The 27,621-nt window shown below is 36.2% G+C and overlaps 1 protein-coding gene across 2 annotated transcripts; it reads right to left on the reverse strand.

Annotated features, from left to right (window-relative positions):
- Nucleotides 1–1,063: 1,063 nt before the first annotated feature.
- On the reverse strand, nucleotides 1,064–27,050 carry agpat3 (1-acylglycerol-3-phosphate O-acyltransferase 3). 2 transcript variants are annotated; one of them, XM_005807670.2, is made up of 10 exons: nucleotides 26,806–27,050; nucleotides 14,453–14,510; nucleotides 13,457–13,688; nucleotides 9,991–10,160; nucleotides 9,730–9,891; nucleotides 7,678–7,831; nucleotides 7,487–7,589; nucleotides 5,496–5,571; nucleotides 5,191–5,389; nucleotides 1,064–5,080 (listed from the first exon to the last, which is right to left on the reverse strand). In XM_005807670.2, exons 3-10 carry the CDS (start codon nucleotides 13,632–13,634, stop codon nucleotides 4,989–4,991), a joined length of 1,134 nt encoding a protein of 377 aa, XP_005807727.1. In that variant the 5' UTR covers nucleotides 13,635–13,688; nucleotides 14,453–14,510; nucleotides 26,806–27,050; the 3' UTR covers nucleotides 1,064–4,988. The 2 variants fall into 2 exon arrangements, with proteins under 2 accessions (XP_005807727.1, XP_023192891.1); XM_023337123.1 differs by lacking the exon at nucleotides 26,806–27,050 and adding an exon at nucleotides 20,851–21,155.
- Nucleotides 27,051–27,621: the final 571 nt, after the last annotated feature.

The following is a 27,621-nucleotide window of genomic DNA, read 5'->3' on the forward strand; positions in this document are numbered from 1 at the left end:
ACGCTAGCCACGTTACTGTACGTCGATCCTCATTGGCTGAATCGTCCCAAACCGAGGAGGCGTGGCCAAACGTCTGTCAATTATTCTTCTGCGTGCAGGCGGCCATTGAGAAACGGACGGCACTGATTAAATGATAAATTAGTCCTTTGGGAAGACCCAGGGATTGGTTCTGCTGTAAATTTCACAAAATGTGATAAACAATTTTTAATGTGTTTATTAGGTATTTTAACATGTTTAGTTTAAACACTAGTGAGGGTTTATCTCTACTTGCTCACTTATACCAGCCGTCCCTGTCAGTATGTAACATTTATAAAATGTTTATTTTTGTTGTTGTTCTCCCCTCCAGGGGGTATTTTGTGGGCTCTAGTGTCCCTTATATGAAAGTAGGCTGAAAGGAAAGGGGGAAGACATGCAGCACATGTCCGGGAATCGAACTTGTGACGGCCGCGTCGAGGACTCAAGACCTCCTAACATGGGTCGCGCTATCCCCTATGCCACCACAGCACGCCCCATAAAATATGTTTTTACATATTTGCTAAAACTATGTTGTTACCTTATGATATATCTGTAAAAAGACAGACCTCTTCCACCTCCTGCCTGAGCCGTTATTGCCATCTGAACAATTGTACTGCTCCTGCCAAAAATCAACCAATCAGAGTCAGGGGGAGGGCCTTAGTGCTGTCAATCACTCGGGTATGCAATGCTAAATGTGCTAATGCTAGAAAAGGAACTTATCAATGCAGAAAAACGTCTTATTTTCCATCATTTGAGCTGTAGCATTCATGGCGGGCTCTGCTGTTGGATGACGCTGTAGCAAAGTAAGTCTCATACCGTAATATCACAACATAGTGACAATTTCAGCAGCTATTTTTTTAATTATAGAAGTACTGCAGCTTTAAACGGTGATCAAAACACAGGAAATCAATAAAACAGCAAAATATACCACAAACATTTTAGATAGAATCCCTACAGATATCCAAAGAATCCATTAGAAACCAAGTTTCTCTGTTACACAAAGCATGATGAGTACATTGGCAACAGCATCAAGAAACACACAGGCATCTTCCCCAGAAAGCCTCTTTATTCAGATTCAGAGTTAATGCCACAGCAGTTGCATCACCAGTCTGTAAAAGAATCCCTGAGTCAGAATGAACTCAATTCGCTTCCTGTGCAGTAAAGCACATCATGCAATAAAAAAAAGAAATAAAGGAGTAAGAAATGATTAATGACTGCTCGGACTGAAAACTGCTGTGGGAGCAAAATTTAACCTCGGTCTCCTCTGGTCGCTGGAAGTATTCATCACTGTAAGCCTTCTGCTGCTGCCCCCTAGTGGTAGATTTGGTTGTAGCCTGAAATAACGGTGCAGTCAAAGACAGTGCAATGTGGAAAACCAACTACTTCTAAACAAAGCATTGTAATTATTTACATTATGTACATAAAACCCATTGATTTTAGGGAGGAATACTAATAAAAGCAGCTATGCACAGCTCTAGTTTCTAAAGGACATTCAGATTTAGCTTATTTACATATTAATGTGTCGCATATTAATTTAGTGAAGTTTGTGGATGTGTCATGAAAAACAAAGGTGAATGAATGCGACTCTGAACATGGGTGGAGAAGCTGCTCTCCTTTCACCTGCATGGCTGCATGTTCATACAGAGAAACTCAGACAAAGCCAAAGAAATCCAAGGGTAAGAGTTGCTTTGTGATTAAATCCTTTAATAATCTCAAGTGTTTAAATGGAAGAAAACATAAAAATAAAAGCTGTAGAAAAATAACAAAAACAAAAAACTAACCAAACAGCCGATGCAAGAGGTGCAACTAACGGGGAGAACTGGAGATTTTTCCAACGTGAAATGCTTATAGCTGGGCTTTAATTTGTTAATTAGAAATCAAAGAACAGAAAAATAAAAAGATTTTGGACTTTTCCCCCCAGAAACCTAAATTTGTTTTTCAAGAGTGACAGAAATTGTTGGGAAAATTTGTATCAGTTCTGGTTACAATAAATGTAAATATAAGATCCTTTTAAGTGGCGTAAAAAAACCTGAATTAATCACAGAAGCTGCAAATTTACCAGATAAAAATGTCTTACATTTTCCAATTTCACATGAGTTAACTTCTAAATATTAAAAATATAAATACTAATAATAATCAAGCAGCACTAATTTATTAGGGGCCTCAATTAAATAAATAAAGTGGTCTATAAACATTATTAGATGTTATAATTTAGATAAAAATGTATGTATCCATTATTTCAAAGGTGGAAAACATTAACTGAAATTTGAATGTATTTATAATAAAATCTGAAATGTTTTCAATATTTACCAATTGCATGCTTAAAAAATAAGAATATTTTTAGTAGAAATTCAAATTACATTTAATGTTTTTCACATTGAATTACATTTTACAAATGATTGAAATAAATTCTAGATAAATATTCCAAATGTATACATGTATTTATTCATTTGCACACAATTCCAAATGAATTTAAATGATCACATGTATAAATGCTGATTTAAGATCCATTTATTCTTTAAATTGTGTGATTCTTTTGGCCCTTGATGCTAATTAAGGCTTGCATGAAATCTGTCCGTTTATAGACGACTACGGAAAGAAGAACTGGACATTTCTCTGCTCAAAAATAATGATGCTTTGCTTTCAAAATGTGGAAACCTGCGTGCAATTTTATATTCAAGAAATCAAAATCTTCCTATAATGTATTCAACAGTGATTTTTATTCAAACACAACCAAAAAGTTTCCTAGAAATCATCTGAAATTATTTAAAGTGGATAACAAAAGATTTTTCTATATAAAAAACAACTCAGAGATTTAAAAAAGTGGGTTTGATGCAACAAAAAACCAACTTCCTATAAGTCATTTAATCAAATAAAGCAATTTATCTTCTCTTACAGGTTGTTTTTTTAAATTCCTAAACAAAACAAATAATTCCTTTTTTGTCCACTTTGAACATTTAGTGATTTTTTTCCCCCCCAAACAAAACCCTGCCAAAAAGAAATCCCTTCAATTAACATCTTCCTATTAGTCCACGGTTTAAATGATTCAGTCATTTTGCTAATTAACTCTTCCTACTCCACCATGCATTATTGTAATGACAGAAATGAAGGGTGAAGATTTAAAACATAACAAAAGTGGCGTTATGCGTTCCAAAGGGAGGTAAATAAGCAATCCCTTGCCTGAGCAAGCTTGATTTAAGGCAAAGGTTAAAAATACTCCTACTGCAGTCTATGCTAACAGCTGTGTGGCTACATGAAAACAGTTGGTGACCTTTGACCCTTGATTCTGCTGCCATTCATGTTCCACCGTGAGCTGCGTTTCGGTGTCGGGGAGGGAGGTCGAAACGGCACGTTTAGGAGGTCGGAGGTCGTCCGCCTTACACGTGGGTGAGAAAACGAACACTCCTAAACGTGGAGTGTTTGTTTGAAATCCGACAGGAGAAATGGAGGAAAAACGGGAAGTTTGTGTTTTAAATGAGGGCAGGTTTCCTCGGTTTTCACATTCAGAGTCCTTGCTGCAGCTCAGCAGACACCAGCCCATCTGACAGTCTAAAGTCAGGATTATAACTTTATATTTAACTCATTTTTTAAAAGAATTTCCAACTAAATTAACGATTAATTTCACTTGAAATAGATTACAATGAAGCAGATGATTAGAGATGCACCAAAACATCACTCTTCAGTGTGGAAGTGGTTGCTGAAGGAAGAAAACAAGTCGTTTACAGAAATGTGACTTTTTCTTAAGCAACATTTGTTTTGAAATGTTGCCAAACTTTTGGAAACCTTAAAGTTTTACCTAATATGAAAAACATATAAAATCTTACCAAGTATGTTCGATGTAGTTTCTGGTATAAATATCTTACTACACATTAAATAATACAAAAACTAGCTTATTACAAGTAACTTTTCAGCAAGAAATAGCAGCTTGTAAAGATGTAATAGTAAAAATGAATGTATTCATTTTTCAAAAAGCTATAATTCCACTGGCAGATTTTATTTTACCTGCAGCGTGGGAAAAATGTAAGTTATAAGGTAAAAATTCTGCCAGTGGAACCAGTACTCTTTTGTTTTTAACCAATATTAAGAAATTATTGATTTAAAATAAGCAATTATATTTAGCTGGAAAGTTACTTTTAAAGTTAGTTAGACTTGAGATATAAAAACTAAGATATTTGCACTAAAAACTAGACCAAATGTACTTGGTAAAATTTTGTGGTTTTGCAGTGTACAATAAGGTGACTGAGAAATTACTAACATAGAATGCTTAAATATTAGTGAACCGTTTCTTTTGACAGCAATTATCTTCTTATTTTGCTTCAAAAACACTTTTAATAACGTTAATGTTCTTAAATCCAGAGGCTTTAGCTGGAGGTTATGATTGGTGGATCTCTAAATGTCTTTTCACTGAATTATTTCCTATTTTTTTGCATTTAGTTCAATAATTTGAGCCATTTTGTGGTTTAGTTGTAGAAATCTGAGCGCTGTGGTTTGTGTGAGCTGATTAAGGAAAGCCAGGCTGGGCCAAAAGGCACCGATTCCCATCAGAACAAGGGGAACGATGGATCCTGCCGCTGGATAACAGAAATTAATCGGTGTGGATCAGGATGTGTTGCGTGAGCTTCAAAGGAATCAACAGCTGACAGGAAGTGGGCGTGGCTTTTAGAAAATGACCTCAGGCTTATGATTCTTGTTTAACGGACTTAATTGGGAGTTTGGTGGGTTTACAGTACTGCATCTCCCCCCCCTCCTTATAATCTGTGATAAACCAGAGAGCGTCATTCCCACACCTTCTCGTCTTCGTCTCTTCCTCCGCTGAAGGCAGGATTTTCTTCTCGTTTTTTGACTCTGGTGTAGGTTTTGTTTTCACAGGTGGGCCTCCTCCCCGGCCTGCCGACGGCAGGAGGAGGATGGAGTTGGACGGGGAGTGAGACGCCGCGGTGAGACGGGGTGTGGGGGGGGGGGGGTCACACAGTTTACTTTTTTTTCTTGGCCTCTTGGTTTCCGTAACTGGAGCCTGTTCTCTTCACCTCTGTGACCCCGATGAGACGGCGAACAGCAACTGAGGCTGGCAGAGGACAAAAAGAGAAACAAAAGACAAACAAAAGAGGACATAGACGTGAACACAGTGGATTATATTTTCCTTCCGGTCCAAGCGGCGGCGCCTGTTGAACCTACCGATGATGAGGAAGGTGATGAAACCGATGATGAGGAGCGGGGAGCCGCTAACGATCACCCCACATGCTAATTTGATGAGGGGCGACAACAGAACGGTGGCCCAGAACAGGAAGTTGAGCAGCGTCCACGGGCGGCGCGGGGGGATGATTGTGGGTCCAGGGAACTTTCCTTCCTTGTCGTAATGCTCCTGTAAGGCGTCCTGACACACAAAACAACAAAAACATTGCATTCAACACACAAAAAGACACACACATCTACTGAAACATGCATGACGAAGGTAAAGATCCAGTTAGGTTCCATCTTACTTTCTCCTGGTAGAGCTTGTGCAGCCAGTTGGCACACTCCTGTTCATTATCCGGAATATCCTCCACAGAAAACCGCCTGGACGGGAGAACGTCAACGATTAGAGGGATTAAAGTAAGAAATCCACCAAAAACAAATCATCACATCCGGCGCACCGATTTATCAGAGCCGATTTCCTTAACTTTGATCGGCCGATACTTTCATGTTATTGACTGATCTTATCTACCTCAGCGAAGGTCTAAAATTCAGCCACTGTCCTTTTCTGCTCTCACATGAGAAAGGTTTTACTGATAGACTGTCCCACCAGGTCATGTCTGCAGTTAGCCCTTCCAGACCGAACGGAGCGGCAACGACACAGCCAAATTTGCAGAACCGTAACTCTGTGACACTTTGCGCTATCTGAAAAATAGCAACGGTTTCTGAAAACGGAGACGTTACGCTTTCCAGCCAATATCGGGTTATTACAGTAATTTCACTCCTGCCTTTCCAGGGAGTGAAGTTAATCTGGGGGGCACTTTGTTAATAGAGTTAATTGCAAAAATAACTTGCTAGATATTGAAAGTTACAGTTGTTATGGTTAAGTGGGCAAATATATTTACTCACAGGACATTTAAAGAACTGTGTACACTTAAAATAAGCAAAAATATTCAGACGGAGATTTGAAACTTAGGTCTTAAAAGGTCAAAAATTATGTTTAGTGACTTTTCAGACGAAAAAAGTTGGTATTAGTCAAAATCATAACTGGCCAGAAAACCGCAATCGGTTCACCGATGCTGGTTACCAACAGTTGTAGTTCCAGTTGGAAGTAAATCTCTAACAGAAAGTTTTTGTTTTAAGTGGCAACATTTAATAATAATAGCCTAAAATGCCTCCATCTTCAACTTTGTGGGTGTTTTTCCTTTGGTAAAAGATTTCCAGCTCCAGGCTCAACACATTTTATATTTTCTACCAACTCCTAATTAGTTAAACACAGAAACTGAAATCTGGTTCTTTTCCCTAATGTCTTTTGGGAATATTTAAAGTTTTCCCTTGTTATTTTAAAGTTATACTTTGAGGTGATGAATATTTTGTAATTTATTTACTGATTGTGATGCATCACGTACCCAGCTTATTTTAAATATTATTACCAATTACATGACATACATGTGAGGTTCTTTCAGAGAGGTTTTATATTATGTACATTTAAGAAGGCTGAAAAATATTAATGATAACCTGGTGACCATAAACACACTTTTTGGCATGGCTCCTGGCTGTCGGTGCCAAGTGCCAAAATAAAGTTCAAATACTCCAAATCTGTTTAATGGTGGTAATAAAAAAGGTTTAAAAATGTCTCTGTAATGGGATAAATTCTCACTGTCTTAACTTGACATAATTATTATTTATCAGTTATTTCTTGAACATGCCAATATTGTGCAAAATGTATAGATACCAATTTTAGTTGTTTGTGCCATCTATTCTTTTTGTTCTTACTGAATTTTATCGTAATTGCGTATTAAGAGGACAAGAATTTCTTTAATAAAGATTACTATCACTCATTTTAATTTTAAAATTATTTTTCTCCTCACCTTCAATCACAGAAATGTATTTAAAAGTAGTAATAACATGTTGTCCCAGATCTTGAAAATTAAAGTAAATTTAATAGTTTTCCAGGCTTTTGAGAAACGTGGTGTGCAGTGTACGCTTTCAGCCACGAGAGGGCGCTCTGCTAATTCATTTAAATCCCAGAAGGTAACTGATTTGTCTTTCCCAATAAGGAAATCCTTGTAAACCAGACACATTCATGCATTTCTGTCTAATTAAGATTAAATAATCAATAATGTTGTTGTCGTTATGGATGGATTTCATCCTGTCTGTTTTTATTTAGAAGAATGCCTGACCAATAAAACCATTATTATCAACCCATTAAGACGCTGGAGTCCACCCAGCTGATTAAGGACACAACTGAATCAATTTCTCATGTTTTATTAAAAAAGAGAGCATAAAAAGAACTCACTTAACACGCAGGTCAGCTTTGTATTTTTTGCCGTTGACGATGTCCAGCAGAGTGGGAATCTGGTTGTCCTTGAAGTTCAGAGTCACATCATACACAGCAGTGACTGTGAAACAGAGGAAAACGAAGTGAGAAACACAAACCTGTGGGTTTAATCCCAGTTTGTAATGTCTGTGTTTGCTGACGCACAGCACCTGTGCCTTTCAGACACTGCATCGTGGTGGTGAATCCTTTGGTTCGGGGTAGAAGGTGATACTTGAGCTTGGGGAGGCCTTTACTCTCCGCCACCTGCATGCTGATTTGGTGTTTCTTCTCCGTGAAGCGGGTTCCTTCACAGTACAGCAGAAACTGTGGAGGCAGAAGCTCAACTTATACACAAAAAACATCAAAGTGAAGGGTTTGGATGTCCTCTTTTCTCTAGTCCCATTTAATCTGCTTGGTTCAATTACAGATCAGATGCACCTCAGTGAAACATGAGGCTAAAACAATGTCACCACAAAACCTCACAGGACCACTAACGCTGACAGATGAAGGGCAAACCAACTTAACTCTGCCCGACTTATCAGGGTAATAACGTCTGATCTGGTCAAATAAAACTGATGCTTTTAAACATGCTGAGAAAGAGACGGATGAGACACAGGAAGAGGGTTCCTGCAAGTTGGGTTTAAGACTTTTTAAGACCTGCATCGCGACAAACGTACAAAATAAAATCGCAAATAAATAAATCGTAGGAATTAGCAGCAGAAGTGAGCCAAAGGCTAAGATGAACATTGTCCTGCCAACTGCTGATAAATTTGCCAATGATGGATTTAAGAAAACGTTAGCTACCTCTGACATGTTAGCAGCTAGTTAGCGGTAGCTAACTTAAACTTTTGCCTGACGGAAAAGTCCTGTGGAAAAAGACCCCGCTACTAATGTGAGACCAAATAGTGAAACAACATTAAAGACCTGTGATTCACATATGTTATGCTAAGCTAAGGCTAACTTACAAAAGTAAGACCATTTAAAACTTTAATTTTAGATGTATTTAAGACTTTTTAAGGATGTGCGGACAGCCTGAAGGAAATAAATCTACTGCAGCTCTGTGCTTTAAAAAACCCAGACAAACATAACGGGGAAAAACTCAAAATATTGGGACAATGTTAACTTTAGTCGGGTCTCTCAAGTCTTTTTAGTTATTAATAAAAAGTCTTGTGGAAAATTTTATTTCCGATGTTTTTTTTTTATTTAAATAAAACCAGTAAAGAATCTCCTTGACATCTTGATAGTCTCCATTTGGACAGAGATTATTAAAGAGATGCTCCCACTGATATGATTGAAAAGCTGCCATTTTGAAAAATACTGCAAAGATTTGACAAAGTAGTTCGCCTGGACTTGGGTTTTTAATTTTATTAAACTTTTTCCTACCTGGCACTTTTGCCCATTTCCCCTGTCTAAGTTGAAAGATTTAAGTTTTTGAATCAGTTTAGGTTACAGAAACTTCATAATTAATTTTAATTATCGTTGTTTTGTTTACTTATTTTGGAAATTTAAACTATCTTCTAGTTCCAGTGGTAAATGTCCTTTAGATATTAAAGTTTTTGCCATTATTTTTATTATTATTTTAGCCAAAAATGGTGAGTGATACTATTATTGTTTATCGCAATCATTTCTGGGGAAATTTCATCCAGCAAAACTTGTTATCACCACCAATCTATCTGTGATAAAATGTGCATTTAATCTTTATGTTACAATTCAGGGAGGATATTTTACTATCTTAATTCTATGAGATGGCCCAATCCAAAGAATTAATAAAATTATATTTGAATAAGCGAATGTCTAGAGGTATATTACAGGGTGGGCCATAAATTTCCATACATAGGAGAATGTAAAATGTATATTTCTTTTATATTTCAGATTCCCAAGAAGATGCGTTTGACAAAAGAGCAAAGAATTGAAATTATACTGATGGCTGGATCGGGAAGCAGTCGCATGGTTGCACGAGACTTTAACAGAAAACATGGAACGAGCATCAAACACGACATTGTAGCAAAACTCATTTGCAGGTTTCAGAAAATTGGAAATGTTGCAGAACAACGATGAAGTGGTCCAAGACGTGCAGCGATTACACAGAGTCCCACAAAAATAAAAACAGTTGTCCAATATAAAATGTTTATTTTTTCTATGTATGGAAACTTATGGCCCACCCTGTAGACTTAAAATGAAAAACAACCCATCCCAGTTCAACATGCCACCACAGCACTCACCCACATATATTCAGGATAATCTTTGAGCCTGTCCAGGCCTGCAAAAACCGTTTCTCTGTCCTCCTCCCACTTTCTTTTGCAGAAAACGATTTCTAGAAAGTACCAGGTCCAGCCGATCAGAGGGACCTTCAGTAGCTCGTGTTTGGCCAGCACTTTTGAACTCTAGAGGCAGGAAAGAAACTTTTACAGTTAGAACGATGTCAAAATAAAAACCTGAGCTTCCTGCCAATGTGTGTAGACACAGTTTGGAGCTTCACTGACCCCTAAGACCCCGTATCTTTCACACATGGTCCAGCCACACAGGAAGTCGATTTCAAAGTTGTGGTTGAGGATGATGATGACGTGCTCCTTGCCGAACTTGTCCACCGTAGCCTGGTCGGTGTATAGGGTGCATTCTGTGCCCGACCACCACTCCAGCATCATCACCAGCTCTGAAAAATAAACAAAAACAAATGGCAGAATTAAACGAACTTCAAGAAAAAATGTAAAAAATGCTGAATCTGTTCCAGTGTTTAAGGTCACCGTTTCAAAAATATCTGTCAGGGGTTAGCGTTAGCAGCTGAGTCACACAGTCTGTTGTGGAAGTAGGTGAAAGTTCAGCATCCAGCCTGGTGTCTGCTCTGTCACACATGCAGTAAATAAAGAAACTCTGCTGCTCTCTTTATAGACACAGAGCCTCACACTCTGTGAACTTTCTCACATTAATGTAGCTTATTCATCCAACATAAGATAACATGTAATTGTGAAGTAAAGTGCAAGATGAGTTGAGCAGAAACATAAAGTAGAAGTGGTGCAACCTGTTTTTTCACTTCCAATATGACACCGATATCGCAGCTATGAGAATTAGCCAATACTGATCAGATATCAGCACTAATCATACACACTTCTACCTATTTTGTAGTGTGGAATATTAGAAAATGCTTCATCAAGCGATATTACTCAGATAACAATAGTCAACAACAATAGGTATGCAAACAACTGACCGCTGACTTGTTTTCTGGCCAATATCGGATCAATATCCTGCATCAGCAGAGTCATTTTCTTTCTGTATAAGATTCAGTTCAGTTTTATTCAAGTCCTGATGGGCAATTCATGTCGCAATAATTATATATATAAAAACATACACAAAAAACTAAGGGGCAAACTATCAAAGACAATAAAGTGTGCCAAAAAAAGACATCAGATCTAAATTGATACATGATAGGAAGAGTACAGCAGGTTATATCATCGACAACCAACAGTTGCTGCTCCCATTGGTAATATATGGAACAAAAAAACGGAGAATTTAAAAACACAAACTGTGTCTATTTACACCCAGCTGTTATGTGAAGGCCTCAGGTTTGTTGGAGAACATCAGACAACAAATAACATCTTAAAAACCAAGAAACACAGCAGACATGTCTGGGGTGAAGTTATAGACAAGTTGGAACTATGCTTGGGTTGCTAGGAGACGGGCTGGGCTGGCAGTGGTTGCTAGGTAACGGCGCAACGTGACTTAATATTCAGGACATTTTATAAAACGGCTCATTTTCCAGAAACCACACGGCAAAAACACAAAATCATACCAACTAATTTTGATATAGTTTTTAGTGCAAATGTCTTAGTACACTTTAAATAAGACAACCCAACTTAAAAGTTACTTTTTTAACAAAGATATATTCTTGTTTTAAGTAAATAATTCCTTAATATTGATGAAATATTGGCAGATAAATTAACTTGTAAGATGGGAAAAATGTCTTGCCAGTGAAAACAAGTACTTTTTCATCAATACTAAGGAATTATTTACTTAAAACAATCCTCTGTATTGGCGGTGTAGCCTTTCCGTAAAACAGTGACTTGTACATGTGATTATTATCTTTTTCTGTGATTTTTTATTTTTTATTTCTTAAATTATTAATATTATTTTTCTATGGACCTGTTTGTGTCTTTAAGGGTAAAGGTAGTTTTATTTATATAGCACATTTTCAGCAACAAGGCAATACAAAGTGCTGTACAGGATTTAAAAGGAAATACAAACCAAAAGAAAGAGCAAAAAAAGAAAAAGCTAATAATGTTGATCCACAAACTACTAGATACTCCTATTCAGGGTTGGTAAGTATCATCTGGTCCAATTCCTTTTCTGGTTTGAAAGAATAGGAGTCTAAAAAGTAGTTTTTCTGGATTCCAAGTTCTAATGCCTGTTCTGGGTTGCTAGATAAGTGTAAGTAAGTAAGAATCCTCTGGACTTCTGGGTTGCTAGATAAGTATAAGTATTCTCCGGTCTTTCTAAGTATGCTCTACATTTGTAAAAGTAATGAGTACTCTACAGTTTCTAAGTAATAATAAAATATTTACTTTTATTATTTTCTGTTCTGGAAGAATTTTTTCTGGATTCTAAGTTTGTTCTAATTCCTTTTCTGGGCTGCAATAATAGGAGTCTCTGCATAATAATCTAATATTGATCTAAATAGTGAGTACTCTACAGTTTCTAAAAAATAAGCTAAACAGTGACTAATAAACTAGAGTCTCTGTTCTAATTCCTTTTCTGGGTTAAAAATAAGTACTCCACGGTTCCTAACAAAATAAAATAAAAAAGAGGAAAGGACACATTAGGGCAAATGGCAACATTCAGACAAAACAAAGACATGAGTGAAGGCGGTGACATCACAGGGCCTTGAAACCACGTTGCTCAGCCTCCCCGCAGAAGTCCGATAAGATGTTGTTATCGAGGAATGTCCTTGGGAGCGCTCAGCTCCACAGCTGCATGGACAACAGGAGGGGGTGAGGTGGGAAGGAGCGTTATGTTTACATATCTTCAAGGAGATTGGAAATATGCAGCCCTTCCAAGGCAACACAGGGAAAGCCAATTCAGATACTGAATGTCTTAGGTCGGGTAGATTATAAATTTCAATCTTCCCTAAAGTCTCTCCGATACATCTCAGTTCCCAATTATCAAAATTAGTTTGGTCGTTCCACAGAACTGAAACTAGCAACTTCTCCAAGATCGATTCCATCCCGTTAATGAGTTTTGAGTCCTCAGTTGGGCTACGAGTCTCAGCAAGACTCACATCCAAATTGCGTCTCTGTCCACACCAACAGTCTGAATGTTCGCTAGTTCAGCCAAGTCCGTCATAAATTTGTCAATTAGCCAGGTATCCACAAGCTCCAAACAGCAGAAATCCTGTTATCATGAATAAATCCAGGGTGAATCCCACCGGGTGTGTCCCAGCAGGACAAGAGGGCTCTCCGGTTCCCAGTCTTCTCATAAAGAAAATTTGATCAATTGCATTGAGAGATCAGTTGACCAGATCCATAATTTGCAGATTTGGAGGATGTGCAAAGAAAGGCTCCAAAAAATATAGAAAAAGACAGGACAAAAACAGAGCAAGCAGGGCAGGTAGGTGCAGGGAGGGAGCAGAGAAAAAAAGTATCCACAAAATAAAGCTAATGATGATGTATCCTGCTAAAATGTCACTTGTAAGATAGTGCACTTGAAATAACACAAAACAAAGATGTCTGCGCTAGAAACTAGACAATAATATCAAGATTTTGTGTTTTTGCAGTGCCAAAAACAAGCTGAGTGGTTTTTTATAAGAGCTTTGGCTGCTTTTAGAAGCAGTTTAGACTCAAATAGATGCACAAAAATTTGCAAAATGTGGATTTTGCCTAATGCTTCCACAAGGCTCTGTACGGCATCACAGTGGGTACAAACATTACGCGACACGCAGCGGGAGTTTGAAGTACTCACGACTCCACAGAGAGTAGGAGAGCCTGCAGTTGATTCTGCGGTAGAGCTGCCTGTTGATGGGCCAGAACACGCAGGTGCAGAGCTGAATGAAGTTTATGATGAGGCCGCTCACCACAAACACGAAGCCCATCAGCAGCTGCAGGATGAACAGGTTCTTCAGATAGGCCAGGAGAGCCATGGCTGAGGAGCCTGGAGGGGCTGAGCGGGCTCCTCTCTACACACCACGACCAACCTGGACACCGCACAGAAACAAACTACATTTTACAACCTCACTGGTATTTACACCTATATTAATAATCAATTATTCAGATAAATAATCGGTTAATTGAATAAATAATTGGTACATTCTGCAGATTTTCCACGCAAGTATTTTTATACAATACTAGAAATACATTAAAAGATGTGAACATGCAAAATTAATTGTGTTTTTTAAATAAGAAATTAATGTAAAATGCAACAACATAGCAATCCTTTAATGAACGGTTGATCAGTTGTAACATCTGCAAGAAAAAATACTTTTAATGTGAAAAGCTCAACTCCTTGACTTATCAATACACTGTAGGAATAATTTAACTATTTTTGGGTTAATTAATTAATAATTGGATGCAAAAGATGCCTGATTTAATGGTATTTGAACCAGGTGAAGCTAAAACTAAGTCACTAGAGGAATTCAGGATAGAACCAATTTACAGAAAAGTGAGGTTCTTTTATCTTTAATGCAAAATTTATAGATCTTTTGTATGGTTTTCGATTAATTACTGCTCTGAGTGTGTTCTTCTTTCAGCAAATTGCCTTTTTTGTCTGCATACTCCAGTGAACGATTAATCAATTACTAAATTAGTTGATAGTTAAATAAACTGATTAATCACGATTAAGCAAATTAATTCAGCCTCAGCTTAAACTTTGATAAAATAGTGTCAACTTAAAGATGTTGCTGCCTCAGCTTTGATTAACTTCAGGCAAATATAACAATTTTCAGAAACACAATGTTCTTACCACAGTGGAGTTCCTTTACAAGCCGCGTTTACACGGCCCGTCAGCCAAAACCACGGACCTGTGAACAGACAGCAGGTCAGAGAATGAAGGGACACATAAATATTGGCATAAATATCAACAGTGATATTTATGCCAACTTATTTAAAACAACAAAAGTATAAAATAGTTTCTCTTTTCCAGAATGTGCTACAGGACACAAGGACTTGAAGAGTGAATAGTAAGTAGATTTGTTCCATCATTATTAACCTTATTAAAGACACAAATAGGTTCATATGAAAAAAGTATTAAAAATACAAATAACTAATATAAAAAGATAGATTTTTATAAAGATTTGTTTATTTGGGCTCCCATTTGCCTTTGCTGTAACAATGTAGCCATTATTACAAAAACAGTTACACACTTACAAGATTTTTCCTCCTTTTCTACTTTGTTTCAGTAAAATATTGTATGCAGGTTAAATGAAGGGACTTCCAATAAAATTACAGCTTCTGATGACGTTTAAAATGACAATTTGGTTCCATAGTTCAAAACGTTTGGACAGAACTGCACCAAGATGCTGTAAAACCACAGTTAGCATGCTACAAGCTGTTTCACACAAAAGCTAATGGATAACGGGATGCACTCTCTAGTTGTTTAAAAGTTTTTGTTAATATTGTGAAAACCTGATGGTTTTACTGGGGATTATGCTGTGAGAATTTCATATTGTAGCATTGGGACTTGCAGCAAAAAATAAAATGAAAAATAAAAGCAGAGGTTATTTATTTTTGTATTTAAGCTGATTCGGTTCTGAGGTGAAGAGATCTGAGCTTCTCAAATTCTTATCTGGAAAAAAAGATTTTCTTGACATTATAGCACCTCAAACCCAAATATCCGTATTTTGGAAACCAATTACTTGATGATATGGATTCTGGGTTACTATGGTGGTGAAGAATAAGACATTATGGCAGAAATAATGACAGATTTTATAAGCAGATAATGTCCAGTTGCAGGATTAAGTGACTTATACTGTAAATATTAGATCAATTTAGTAAAATTATTTAAAAAGCTGAAACCTGTGTTTAGAAAAGCAGCCAACACACAATAGCAGCAAGGGAAGATTTAAAAAAAAATTTTTTTTAGAAAGCAATGTAGGTCTAATGTACAATTACAGTGTGTTTACTGAGGTGACTGCACAACACACAACACTGAATTCCCACATCTGCAGCAAAGCCCATTAACGTGTAGGTTAAGCCCGTTTTAACGCGGTTCCGACCAACATTTCTAATCTGTTATCTTGTAGAAACCCCACAGTTCCTCAGGGACGCTCCACTATTCTGTAGGGTTATTCTACCACAGCTTAAAGAGGAAAAAAATTAAATCCCAAACACTATTTACAGGAGATCCTCTTCTTATATTCTAAATAGATTACGAAAAAGGTTTCAAAGTGCTTATAAACCCACTGCAGACCTTTATTGGATATAAATCCATCACTGCCAGCTACACTTGAGCAGCTCGCAATGAATCAGACATATTTTGAAGCAAATGCAAAAATTTTTGAGTATTTAACAACAACTCACACAATAAAGGCCTATCCCTACTGCGAGCAACAAGTCAAAATCAACCAGAAACTGTGGTTGTTACACAAATACTACAAGTTTTCAGCTCTCTTTTATTAACTGGTATCTATTCTGTAAATAACGTTTTGCTAGAGTTGCATTTATTTAGTTTGAGGGTTAAGTAAGGTGAAAGTAAAATATTGTCTATTAATTCAATTATAACCAAAGGAAAGCAGCAGCAGCAACTTTTAAACACTTAAGTAGACTTATTTTACATTTCTAGTTGCTGTGAACAGAACCGAGAAGAAACGATTAATTGTCAACTAATTTAGTAATCAACTGATTGCTAACTGGCGTATGCAGTCTCAAAACAAAAATAAAAATGTATGCAGAAACTGCACAATGAATATATACATTATGCATTTAAAATATAAATACATTTGTCTGTAAATATATTTTAACTTCAACCTTTTAAGATTTACGAAAGAAAAGTTGTATTATTGCATTTTAGAAAATAAAATGTTTATTTTTTTATTTTAAAAAGGAATTAAATGTGTTTATTTGCATATTTTAATGAATTTCTAACACTGTATAAAAAAGGCCTGAGTGTTTTAATGAAAAATCTGTAGAATGTAGAGTTTTTTTTATCCCACTAATCAATAAACAATCGACAGATTAATCGTTAGTCGCAGCCCTGGAACAGAGGCAGCTTGAATTTAGGCCAAACGGATGTTATGAAGCCAGACTGTTGCAGGTAGGGGAGAGGTATTTTCCAGCGCAATCAAACCCACACACACACACGCCCACACACACACAGCAACTTAATACACACAGAAGGGATAGAAACGCGAAGCAACCCTGTGTGAGGGAAAAAAGCTACATATTAAATTCAAATTCATCCCAATTTAGGTCAACTTTTGAGGCCAGTAAATGCAGAAGTGTTCAAACACGCAGCATTGCGTTGGTTCCTGTACTGAGAGCTCATTATCAGTTTAATCAACCATAAATATCTCAGCATGATCCTACAAAAGTGACCTTTGTGACAATGACGGTTATATTACGAAACGTTTTATCTTAAAAGCCAAGAAAGCTGGTGTTTAATAGACGTATACGAACATAAGGAAGGTGAGGGAATAATTTACTACAACCAGAACGAGGAATGGGAGGACAAATCAATTCCTAGAATGCCAAGCAACCTTAAAAGACGACTGTTTAAACACATTATTCACTGGAAAATTCACTGGTTTCTGTAAGTTTCACCAATTTAATGAAACCTAAAACTTTTTAAAGATCAAAATCAGAAATTTCAGACCCACATGAATTATGGAAACCATAACTTTCACTAAACTTGCTTGATAAATTAAGAAAGTTGCATATCTTTAATTAAATCAGTGTTTTTGCTAGATCCAACAGACTTCATATCGGCTACACAAGAAGTTTAAGCCAACTTATCATAAATCATAAATTCATATTTTCAAAACGCGCCTTGTTATAGATTAAAACTCTGGTCATCAAAACTCCAGAACCAACGTTGGATTTGATTATCTACATACGCCAGTTTCAGTACTTTTTAAAGTACTTGCAGTGTTAGAAATGCATTAAAAGATGCAAATAAGCAAATAATTACTTTATAGAATAAGAAACCAATGTTATTTCCTAAAATGCAATAACATAGCATTCCATTAGTGAACGCAAATGTTAAAAAGTTCCTAGAAAGAGATTTATTTTATTTTATTACAAATTTTGAACAAAGACAAAGCAAAAGATGACATGTATTTATAAACAAAGATTTTTTTTATCTTAAATGCAATATATATACATATATGTCTGGACGTTACTGCAAATAGCAGCCAACAATGAATCAATTACTAAATTAGTTGACAATTATTTCAGTAATCAATTAATCGTGACTAATTCGATTAATCGTTTCACTACTAGATGATTCTGAATTACAACAAAAAAATTTTAATGCTTAAAACTAAGATGAATGAATTCAAACCTTGTAAATGTGTCCCTTTTTCTCTGATTAGTCCCAGAAAAACTGAAACCACACCAAAGTTTACTTCATGTGAACCAACTCTCACTTCTATCCATGGCTTAGAAGACTATCAGAAAATCCCAGACTCATTTTCCAGCCTCTCACATTTGTCAAAAACATAAATTCAAATTTTAAACTAATAAATAATGTCCAGATTTATACACATCTTTTACATTTTCAGTCAGTCGCTGTGTTTCATCTCAAGCTGCCCTACAGAAACCGTTTGCTGCTGCGACATGCTGCGCTGCAGAATGAGGCATTTCCAAATAACTCATGAACTTTGCTCTCATTTCTCTTTCTACAGACACTCCCTTCTGATCCCATCAGTGTGATGCCACACACAGCACCTACAAAACACTCAACTTCAACAAATCTCTTCACAAAAGGCTTAAATAACTACTCTACTAAAAAAAAAAAAAAATTTAAGCTTATTAATGTCATTTATACACATTGAACAGCTCTGCAGTGCAGCTTTCTTTTATTAATCAACAGAACGGAGAAAAACTGGTTCATTTGTTAACAAGAGCTTTTCATATTATACTGCTCCACTCCTTTACCAGAACAGAAACTTCTTCCCTCCTCGCTCTGCAGAATATCTCCAATGTTGTGGGTTTTTTCACAAAAACAACCAGGTGATCTCGCCGAGGAAGACCTCGCATCATGAAAACAGTCCACAGCTAACTGCAGCTGTGTGGGTAATTATATTTTTCTGCTTATAATCAGAACAAACTGCTATAAATACAACAGTCATACATATTAGATAAATGCCAGCAGTTTGGAGTAGCAATCCAAACAAAAAGTTAGTGACTTTTTTTCTTTAACTTGATCAAGACTGTTAAGATGTCCATTTTCCCATAATTTTAATTCCTTCTAGTCTGCATCAATTGGTTCACAGTGGGGGTTTTTCCTCCATAGTTCCTTATAATGCCTATTTTACCAGCTACTAGTAGTATTTTAGCCAAATATCTGTCCCTTTTTTGTACATTTTCTTCAGATAAATTACACAGATGTAATGTTCATATGAATCTTGTAGCCAAGTATTTTCAGTAGTGAATTATTTAACACCAAATTGGTGTTATTGTGTCACATTTCCAAAAGATGTGGGCAAGATATGCCTACAATTTTCCACAATCTCACCAATGAGGTACATTTTTACTTTTTATATAAAGAATTTATGAAATTTTCATATTGAATTCTGATTCTCGTTTTTCTTTTATGCATTTGGTGTAAAAATTGTTTATGATCAACTTTTTTATACAAACAGAATATGATTCTAACTTTACTTCCTTCATATGAGTTGATTATTACTTTAATCTCAGAGTTGACGGTTAATTAAAAAGCTACATGAGTGAATGAATGATGAGAATCTGAAAAGATCTAATAAGGAACGTCAACGTCCTGTGCAGTTTTGAAAATATAGATGTGTTTAAATCCGTCGCAATCAATCAATGAGGTTCAATAATTTCCATTCTGATGATTAATATTTTGTTTACTGAGCCTTCATAATCCTTTTTATTTATTGTTTTGCTTGTGTGTGGTTTTCTTTTCCATGTTATTTATTGCTTTTGGTTGTGTTTTAGTTTGAATATTTAAAATATCTTCCAGATCCTGTGTTTATTGGTCTTTGAGAGGATGAACTTGCATTATTGTGCCATTATTAGTATTTTACCTGAAAATTTTCTCAGAATAATATAATTTCTGGGCCAATTTATCGCCCAGTAAAAGTAGCTATTGACAGGCCTGGTAAAGGTAGTTTTATTTATATAGCACATTTTCTGCGACAAGGCAATACAAAGTGCTTTACAGGAATTAAAAGAAAATACAAACAAAATAAACCAAAGGAAACAGCAAAAGAAAAAAATAATCTAATGTTGATCTAAAGTATGTAAACTAGATACTGGGTTTGCTCATGAATTATGGGTGAAAAAACAAAAACACGCACAGGTGGTTTGGCGTAAAAATATGTTTGGATGGACAGAATGAAAGCAGGCCCACTTGTGAGAGGCTGGAGGACAGATAAGTAACGGTGACTGGGTTAAAGCTGCTTAAGGCTGGGCAGCTGCCTCTGCTCTGCATCACCTGAACACGGCTACTAAAAATAATAACCTGCATTTCTATCAACATTCACCGCCAGAAAAGCTGCGCAAACGCCAAACAAACCAGAGGAAAGGTGAGACACTTTAACTTTTAAAATCGTATTAAGCCTGTCACAATAAACAAGTAAATTAATCACATGGTAAATTAATCACATGGTAAATTAATCACATGGTAAATTAAAATCAGAGGTGGGAATTGTAACCACAAATTATACTCAAGTAAGTAAAAAAATATTTTAGTAATATGTTTATTAAAGTACTGAATAACTGAGGTTATTATCATTTCATATTTAAAAATTACATGATCAGATAGAACAAAATATAAAGTTGGAAATTTTTGAATTTTAAGGGCGAAAATGACAAAAAGTAACAAAATCAGGGAATTTTTTTTTTCCTAATCAGTTTCTATCAATAAGAAATTTAACAAAAACTGCAGGTGTGTGTCTGTGTCTGGTGAATTTTTGGTTAAAACATGTTTGTATTCCAGTTGCAATTTGCATTTAAAGTTTATTGATAATTGAGAATGTGTTTTTTCATTATTATGCCATCACTATTGCAGGACTTGAAAATGGCCTCAAAACAACAATATTATCGTTTATCGCGATAATGCTTGAGATAATTTATCGTCCAGCATAATTTGAAAAATTACACAAGATGTTCCAGACCGCCTTAAAAAATATGCAATAAATGAAATTTTTCTGCCAATCGACCTGTATGAGCTGAACTTACCAGTAGACATAGTAGGCCATGGCCATGAACACCATCGCCCCACAGATCCCAGTGAAGATCATCACAGCGCTCTGGTTCAGCATTTTGGCTCTTTGTTTGCCACCAAACTCAAAACCAAAGTAAATAATGTGAAAGTACAGGCCTGCGGAGAGCAGCGGACGGTCACAGGCTGGCCTGCTTCATAGCCATGATAATCCCAGAGCAGGAGAAACGGGAGATTATGATGATGACAGCAGAATACAACCAGATCCCAGGACCTGATGGAGGAACTGCCTGATCAGCGTGGGCGCCAAGTAAAGCGTTACCCATCAGCAACAGGGAGAAAAATCACCAAAATAAACACATTTCCATCATGGAGAGGAGTAAAAACCAAATTAATAACCTCTAAAGAGGATCGTTATGGATGGTTTCCTTGAGAAAGGCAGCAGCAGCTACACATGTACAGTAAGCAGAGTCTTGGATTCCCATCCTCTAATCCAGTGGATCAGATTAGTGCTGATTACCAGGCTATGTGCACCCTGAATATGTCACATTGCATTAACATTAACAGAACCAGACAGAGTTCTGCTCTACCAGAAAGCCGATGGGATCTGTTACGGTACAACAACCACTCTGTGGATTTCCTACATAAATATCAGCTTCTCATAGGGTTTATCGTATCGTTTATCATTTATCGTGATACATGTATTATTGTTATTATGATAAATTCCAATTATTGATGTTTAAACCCTCACAAAACTGTCTGTATTGTTGGGATTGTTCATTTTACTACTGTATTTTCTGCACTGGATTACTAATGAATGGTCTATTTTCAATCTTTTTTCATATGTGAAGCGCACCAGACAATAAGGCGCATTATGCAAAACAAAACAGATAAGTCAGCCAGTCAAAGCAGTATTTGTATTTGTGGAGCTATGATCACAGAGTGCACCGATTGCCGTTTTCCAATCGATTAGTTCAATCAATTAACAAGCCTGACCTGCCGATTCAGATTACTGTCGTGTGCAAATTTTACAAAAATGAGACTAAAATACATCTCAATGCAGAACGTGTTGCCCAATGAAATCGCCAATGCCGATGGCAGCAACCACAATCCATATTCCTAAAGTATTTTGTCAAAGAAGCTACACTGAAAGCTGAAAATAATAATTTTCTAAAGCTATTAAAAATAGCTTTCAATGTATTATTCATCTGATAGTTGAATAACCTAAATAATAAATTTAAATTTTTTTGTTGAGTATTTATTCAGTAATTTAGCAGCAAAAATGGTTTTTGAATTGAAAATGTTGATTTTTTTTGTCAATAGTTTTTAATTAAAATGTGAATAAATACAGACCGAGCATTTAACTTGACTACAATTTTTAATTAAGTCCTACCACTACTAAAAATAAATCCCTCCACTATACCAAGTTTGAAATGTGAATTAAAGGTAAATATAGTAGCACTTTGCACCTTATGGTTGAATAACCTAAATAAAAAATTTAAAATTAATTTGTTGTAGAGCTCATGTGTATTTATTCAATAATTTAGCAGCAAAAATGGTTTTTGAATTGAAAATTTTGCTTATTTTGTCAATAATTTTTAATTAAAATGTGATTAATTACACATTATCTTGCAATTAACTTTTAATGAATCCCGCCACTACTAAAAATAAAATCCCCGTAATGTGAGTTAAAGCTAAATATTTACACATCGTGATCCCTGCGTGTTTGCGACAGCAGCATCAGACAGAAACCTCTGGATGTTTTTTCCTGGTATTTATAAGCCGACGGACACAAACCGTCACAGCAGGAAAGTGTTAAAGGTCACAGAACCGTCCGGAGGCTCAGCAACCAGAAGCAGATAAAAATACATTGTGATCAGTGGAGAGTGAATTCTGTTCATGTTTCACTGCCCTCACTCTCTGCATTAGTGCGCCGCCCTGAACCCAAAGCACCTTAAGGAATACCGCCGTGTATTTTAAGGCTGCACTTACACTACAGCCAAACGTTTCCGTCGTCGGTGAGTAAAAACAGCAGCCAGAGAGTTTTTAGTTTCAGGGCTACAGCGGACAGACACGGAGAAGCACAGCAACAAATCCAGACGGATCAGAGACGTAATTATACATGTAATGTCACAAGTAAATACATTTATTTTGCTACAGTCATTTTAAAACTACATGCATTTTCTCAAATCTAAATTACATACTTTTCTAGAATTAATTTTCTTATTTTATGCAGTTTTCACCACATTCTGAACATTTGTGAACAAGATAAATACTTTGACATAAAGACTGGATTGTCATCATTTTATCTTTGTTCCCTTTATTCAAATAAAAAAACTACGCTTTTATGGCTTTCTTAGTTTATCATATCGTTTATCAATTATCGCGATTTTTTGTCATGATAAGAATTTTTATTTAAAAAGTGTCAGTGTTGTGATTGATATTTTTACTACTTTCTTCACTGTTTGTTCAATTAAAGTATCAATAAATATCAATACATTTAAAAATATGATCAAATGCATTTACCATGCTCAGTTTAATGACATAAATCCCACATATTTTATGTGATGGTTTTCTAAAGAAGCGTATTACAAATGAAGATATTTTTCAGGAGCAGTATTTTTGTTTGTGGGACTGTAATGTACCGTGCAGAAACAGCCTAAAAAAAGAGGTAATAAATACTCCTTATCAATTTTATCAACATTAACACCAAATATTGTGATAAAAGTTTGCATCTATATCACCGAACCATGAATTCTGGGTTTTCCACCTACTGAACACCTGACTCTAATGATTGGGTGATTAACAGGAGCTCTTGGTAGCTGAAGTGGTAATGCAATCATTCGGATCAGGTGGGCTTAAGGACAGGTGGATCAGGATTGATAAATGTGTTTCTGGTACAACTCTAAACATTAAGAGCTACGATCTTATAACTTTTAAATCTGAATCGAAAGTCTGAACTCTCACATCTGCAGGTCATTCAACTTTACAAAGACTCTATAATTAGAGTCAGGTGTATAGGTTGCTGGATATTAGCTTTCTAGGACTGGACTTGTGCATCCCTTGTCTATAAAGACCAAAACAAAATGGCCGTCTTTTTGTTTTGTAATAAAAATACCGAAGGGTAAACTATTAAACTTAACGTGTGACGTGGCAAATCAGTGTAAAAACAAATTATGTAAAAAAAAAAAAAATCAATCTTAAGACAAAAGTCCACAACATACAGTATATAAGGCATATCTTAGGGTGTTTTCCCACCTGAAATTTCCCAATTTTGGATTGGGAACCAAAATTGCAACATTTGTCACATTTTTCAGCTAATGCAGTTCGCTTTCTGCTTTCTCACCACACCACAAAACAATCCAAACGATTTATTTAAAAACATGTTCCTCTCCTCACCTGTGGGGGCGCTGCACCAAGAACCACTGAAGGAAATGACACAAAACTTCTGATGACTAGAACTTTCCTACTTCACAAAAGGTAAACAAAAATGGAGTAGTGTGAGATTTTAGCAGTTGTAGGATTTCTCTTTTGTCTGTTGTAGAAGAGAACTAACCTCTCATGTTTGTTTTGGTTATATTTACCCAGAATGCCTTGCACTATAGTTCGCTTCCTGCTTTTGGAGCTGGTTCGATTGTCATTAACATTTGCTTTCAAACTGCACCAGAGTTCCCTTTAACTCAACAGAGACGTAGGTTTGTTGGCAATAAACAATAACTCAATTAAACGTATGATAAATTAAAACGAACTCAATAATTTCCATTCCATTTCCAAACTAATCTGATTTTCTAATTGAACTAGAGTCCAATTAAAGTGGACCAAACAGGGCCAGTGGGAATTAACCCTAAATGTTTGTCCTTCAACAACATGCATTTCACAAAAATAAAAAACCCTGTATGTTTGAAAATAACCAACTCTAAAAACGCTAAAAGTACTAAGCCATGATAAAGTTGACTGATACCAAAACTATTAAGCTATTTTATCGCTTATTAAATACATAGATAAAAAGAGCTCTATGTATTTCTGGGTTATTCCTGAATAACTTCAGACATGCAAACGGTCAAAGCTAATTGGCCCTGCAATCCTAAAACACGATTATAACCTCTTTAAAGCCGCCTCAGCACTTTGCGTGGAAGCGGCCACACTAATAGGCTGTGCAGTGACTGATTACACTGGAGGATCCCTACGTACCTCGTTTCTGTTTGGGGAAAGTGAGAGGACTAATGGCAAAAGGGTGAAGTTACTGCTACGAGTACAAACAGCTAAAGTCGCTGTCATCCTTCAGCTAACTGCATTAATGAAAGAGTAAAGATAAGGTCTTATCAATGTTTATACACCTCAAAGTCCTGCAGGCCAACGCTGAGCTTGATAGGAGGATCAACGGGTTACTACTGAATGGGAGTGAACTTAGCACAAACACGCTTTGCAGAAACTTTAATTTGAACTTGCACATTTTTCTCAGCAGCAAAACAAACAATTACTTTCCAAACTTTGGTTCATGGCTCAAAAAACTGGCTGTTGGATGTTTAAGAGCTCAATTAAACAAGACTGAACATGAAAAGACCAAGTATTTCACAACCTCAGGATGGAATAAAATGAATATTTCTCACAATTAAGCTATTTTAAACAACAAGACATTTCTAATAGTGTCATTTTCCTACTTTATGCTGCAGCTTTTATGCACTTTACCGCATATATTTTACCAAGTAACATGTGCATTATCCAAAAGAGATTAAAGAAAAGCAATTATGCCATAGGTAGGGCTGTCACAATAACACATTTTGCTGAACAATAAATTGTTCCAAAAGTTATTGCAATAAACAATAATATTGTTTTTTTGAGAGCATTTTCAATGATAACAGCACAATAAAGCAAGAAGGCATTCTCAAAGATCAATAAACTTTAAATTCAAATGAATATTTAACACAGGACCTGGAAAACATTTTAAATGTCTAGTTGAGACCAATTCACCAGACTGAAGAGCATCATCTCTAGTTTTTGTCAGAAAGAGAGAAAAGCAAAAATTATTGAGATCGTTTTAATTTATCATGCGATTAATTGACCTTTGGTTATTGTGACAGGCCTAGACACAATAGGCCTGTCACAATAAGGCCTTCCGAATGCAAATTAATCAGGAAAATCTGAGGGGAACAAACACACTTCCCCATCTAAACTGTAGTATATTATAGTTTCTGGTGCAAATTCTTTTTTAAAAAGTTACATCAAAACTGTAACTTAACACTGTGCATTGTAACATTCTCCTACAAGTCACAATATTGCTTTTAGGCAAAAGAAAAAGAAAAAAGATGCCTTAGTTTTAAAATGACATTCTAGCACTGAACAATGCACTGGTTCATGCAGAATGAAACGAACTCCAGTAACCTTTCTGCTGGTGTGAGTGTTGCAGCATAGGTCACTAGTAAATATAGCCTGTCATGACTAACTGTGTGCAACTCCAGCTTCACAGCATGCGTCTCTAAACGCAACGCTGCGCCACGACAGCCTTGATAAACTGGGCAGCACTGACAAAGCTTATCTTATCACACACACATGGCTTACTGCGGTTTGAGTTAATGGGTAGATAACTTACAAACTGACTTAGAAACACATGACATTCGTTTGTTAATAATAATAATAATAATAATAGGAAGAAGAACTGCCACATTATCGCCATTATGTAAATGAATGAAATCTGTCAGGGAACTCTAACATAAAATTGCTGCAACTCAGGAGATGGAAGCTAGCGACACATGCTAGCATGCTAAGTTAGCTAAATTTATGTCGCAACCCGCAAAAATATATGTTTAAAATGACTAAAGGAGCAGTTGTTTTATTTATCTATTTTTTCTGATAATAAATAGCAACTTTTCCCACACTGACTGCACTGTGTCTTAATTGTAAACTGGAGCTAAGCTAAGCTAGTTAGCTGCTGACATTAGCAGCCGGAGTCGGAAACGGTCCCCTGCTCTTACCTGCAGGAGGATCAGTCTGGAGTCGGTGGGTTTAGCGACACTTCCCTCCGCTTTTTGCTCCCTCCGAGGGCGAAAAATGCATCTGTGAATGAACGCTGCGTGCCTGCTCCTCCTCTGGCTGGAAAAATATGCAGCACAAATGAGTTGAAGTGGCCGGATTTAGACGAGCGCTATTGTTTGTCCGTAAAAGCAGCAGCAGCAGCACATTTCCTCAGAGCCCAGTTGAAGGTAGCTGCTGGTCCCACATCCGGTCCGGCCCCTCATTCATTTCCACCGAGATCGATCCAAAACTCCGGCTGCGGACCTCTGCAGGTTCTAATTACAAGGAAATCAGCCATGTTTTGTTAAGTTTTATTTGGTTATTATTGGTGAAAACTCCCCTATACGCCCCATTCATTCAGCACAAATAATGCTTCAACTCCATATAGTTTCTGATATATTCAATTGTGAAATTATAGAAGAAAGCAAATCGGAGTGACCATTTTTTATAATATTCACAAGACTAATTAGAATGCACACTAGAAACTAAAAAAATAAATGTCTAAGCTGGACCAAGGTATAATTGATCATCAGGGCCCCAAAGAGTGCTTAACTTTTCCCAAACAAATACATCTTGATACATTAAAATATATTTCAAAAGTTAGTTACTTAAAACTTAGTTAAACTAAGAGATTATTATACACAGACTGACATATTTAAACATCTTAAAACAAAGAAATACTTAAAGAAGCAGGGTATTTTCTTTGAAAATTACTTTTCAAAGCACATAGTTTAGAAGAATAATGATGAAAAATCAAACAAGATTAGTTCAATCTA

This window comes from Xiphophorus maculatus, chromosome 7 (genome assembly GCF_002775205.1).
Source record: "Xiphophorus maculatus strain JP 163 A chromosome 7, X_maculatus-5.0-male, whole genome shotgun sequence".
In the NCBI taxonomy this organism is placed as follows: Eukaryota; Metazoa; Chordata; class Actinopteri; order Cyprinodontiformes; family Poeciliidae; genus Xiphophorus; species Xiphophorus maculatus.

What these genes read in the sequence shown, in the direction of transcription:
- agpat3 (XM_005807670.2), bottom strand. Translation starts at nt 13,634, where the DNA reads ATGGCTCTCCTGGCCTATCTGAAGAACCTGTTCATCCTGCAGCTGCTG. An exon ending in AAAGCTGACCTGCGTGTTAA is followed by an intron (nt 5,572 to 7,486) that starts GTGAGTTCTTTT and finishes TCTCCCGTCCAG; the next exon opens with GCGGTTTTCTGTGGAGGATA. An exon ending in ACAAGCTCTACCAGGAGAAA is followed by an intron (nt 5,390 to 5,495) that starts GTAAGATGGAAC and finishes TTTGTGTGTCAG; the next exon opens with GACGCCTTACAGGAGCATTA.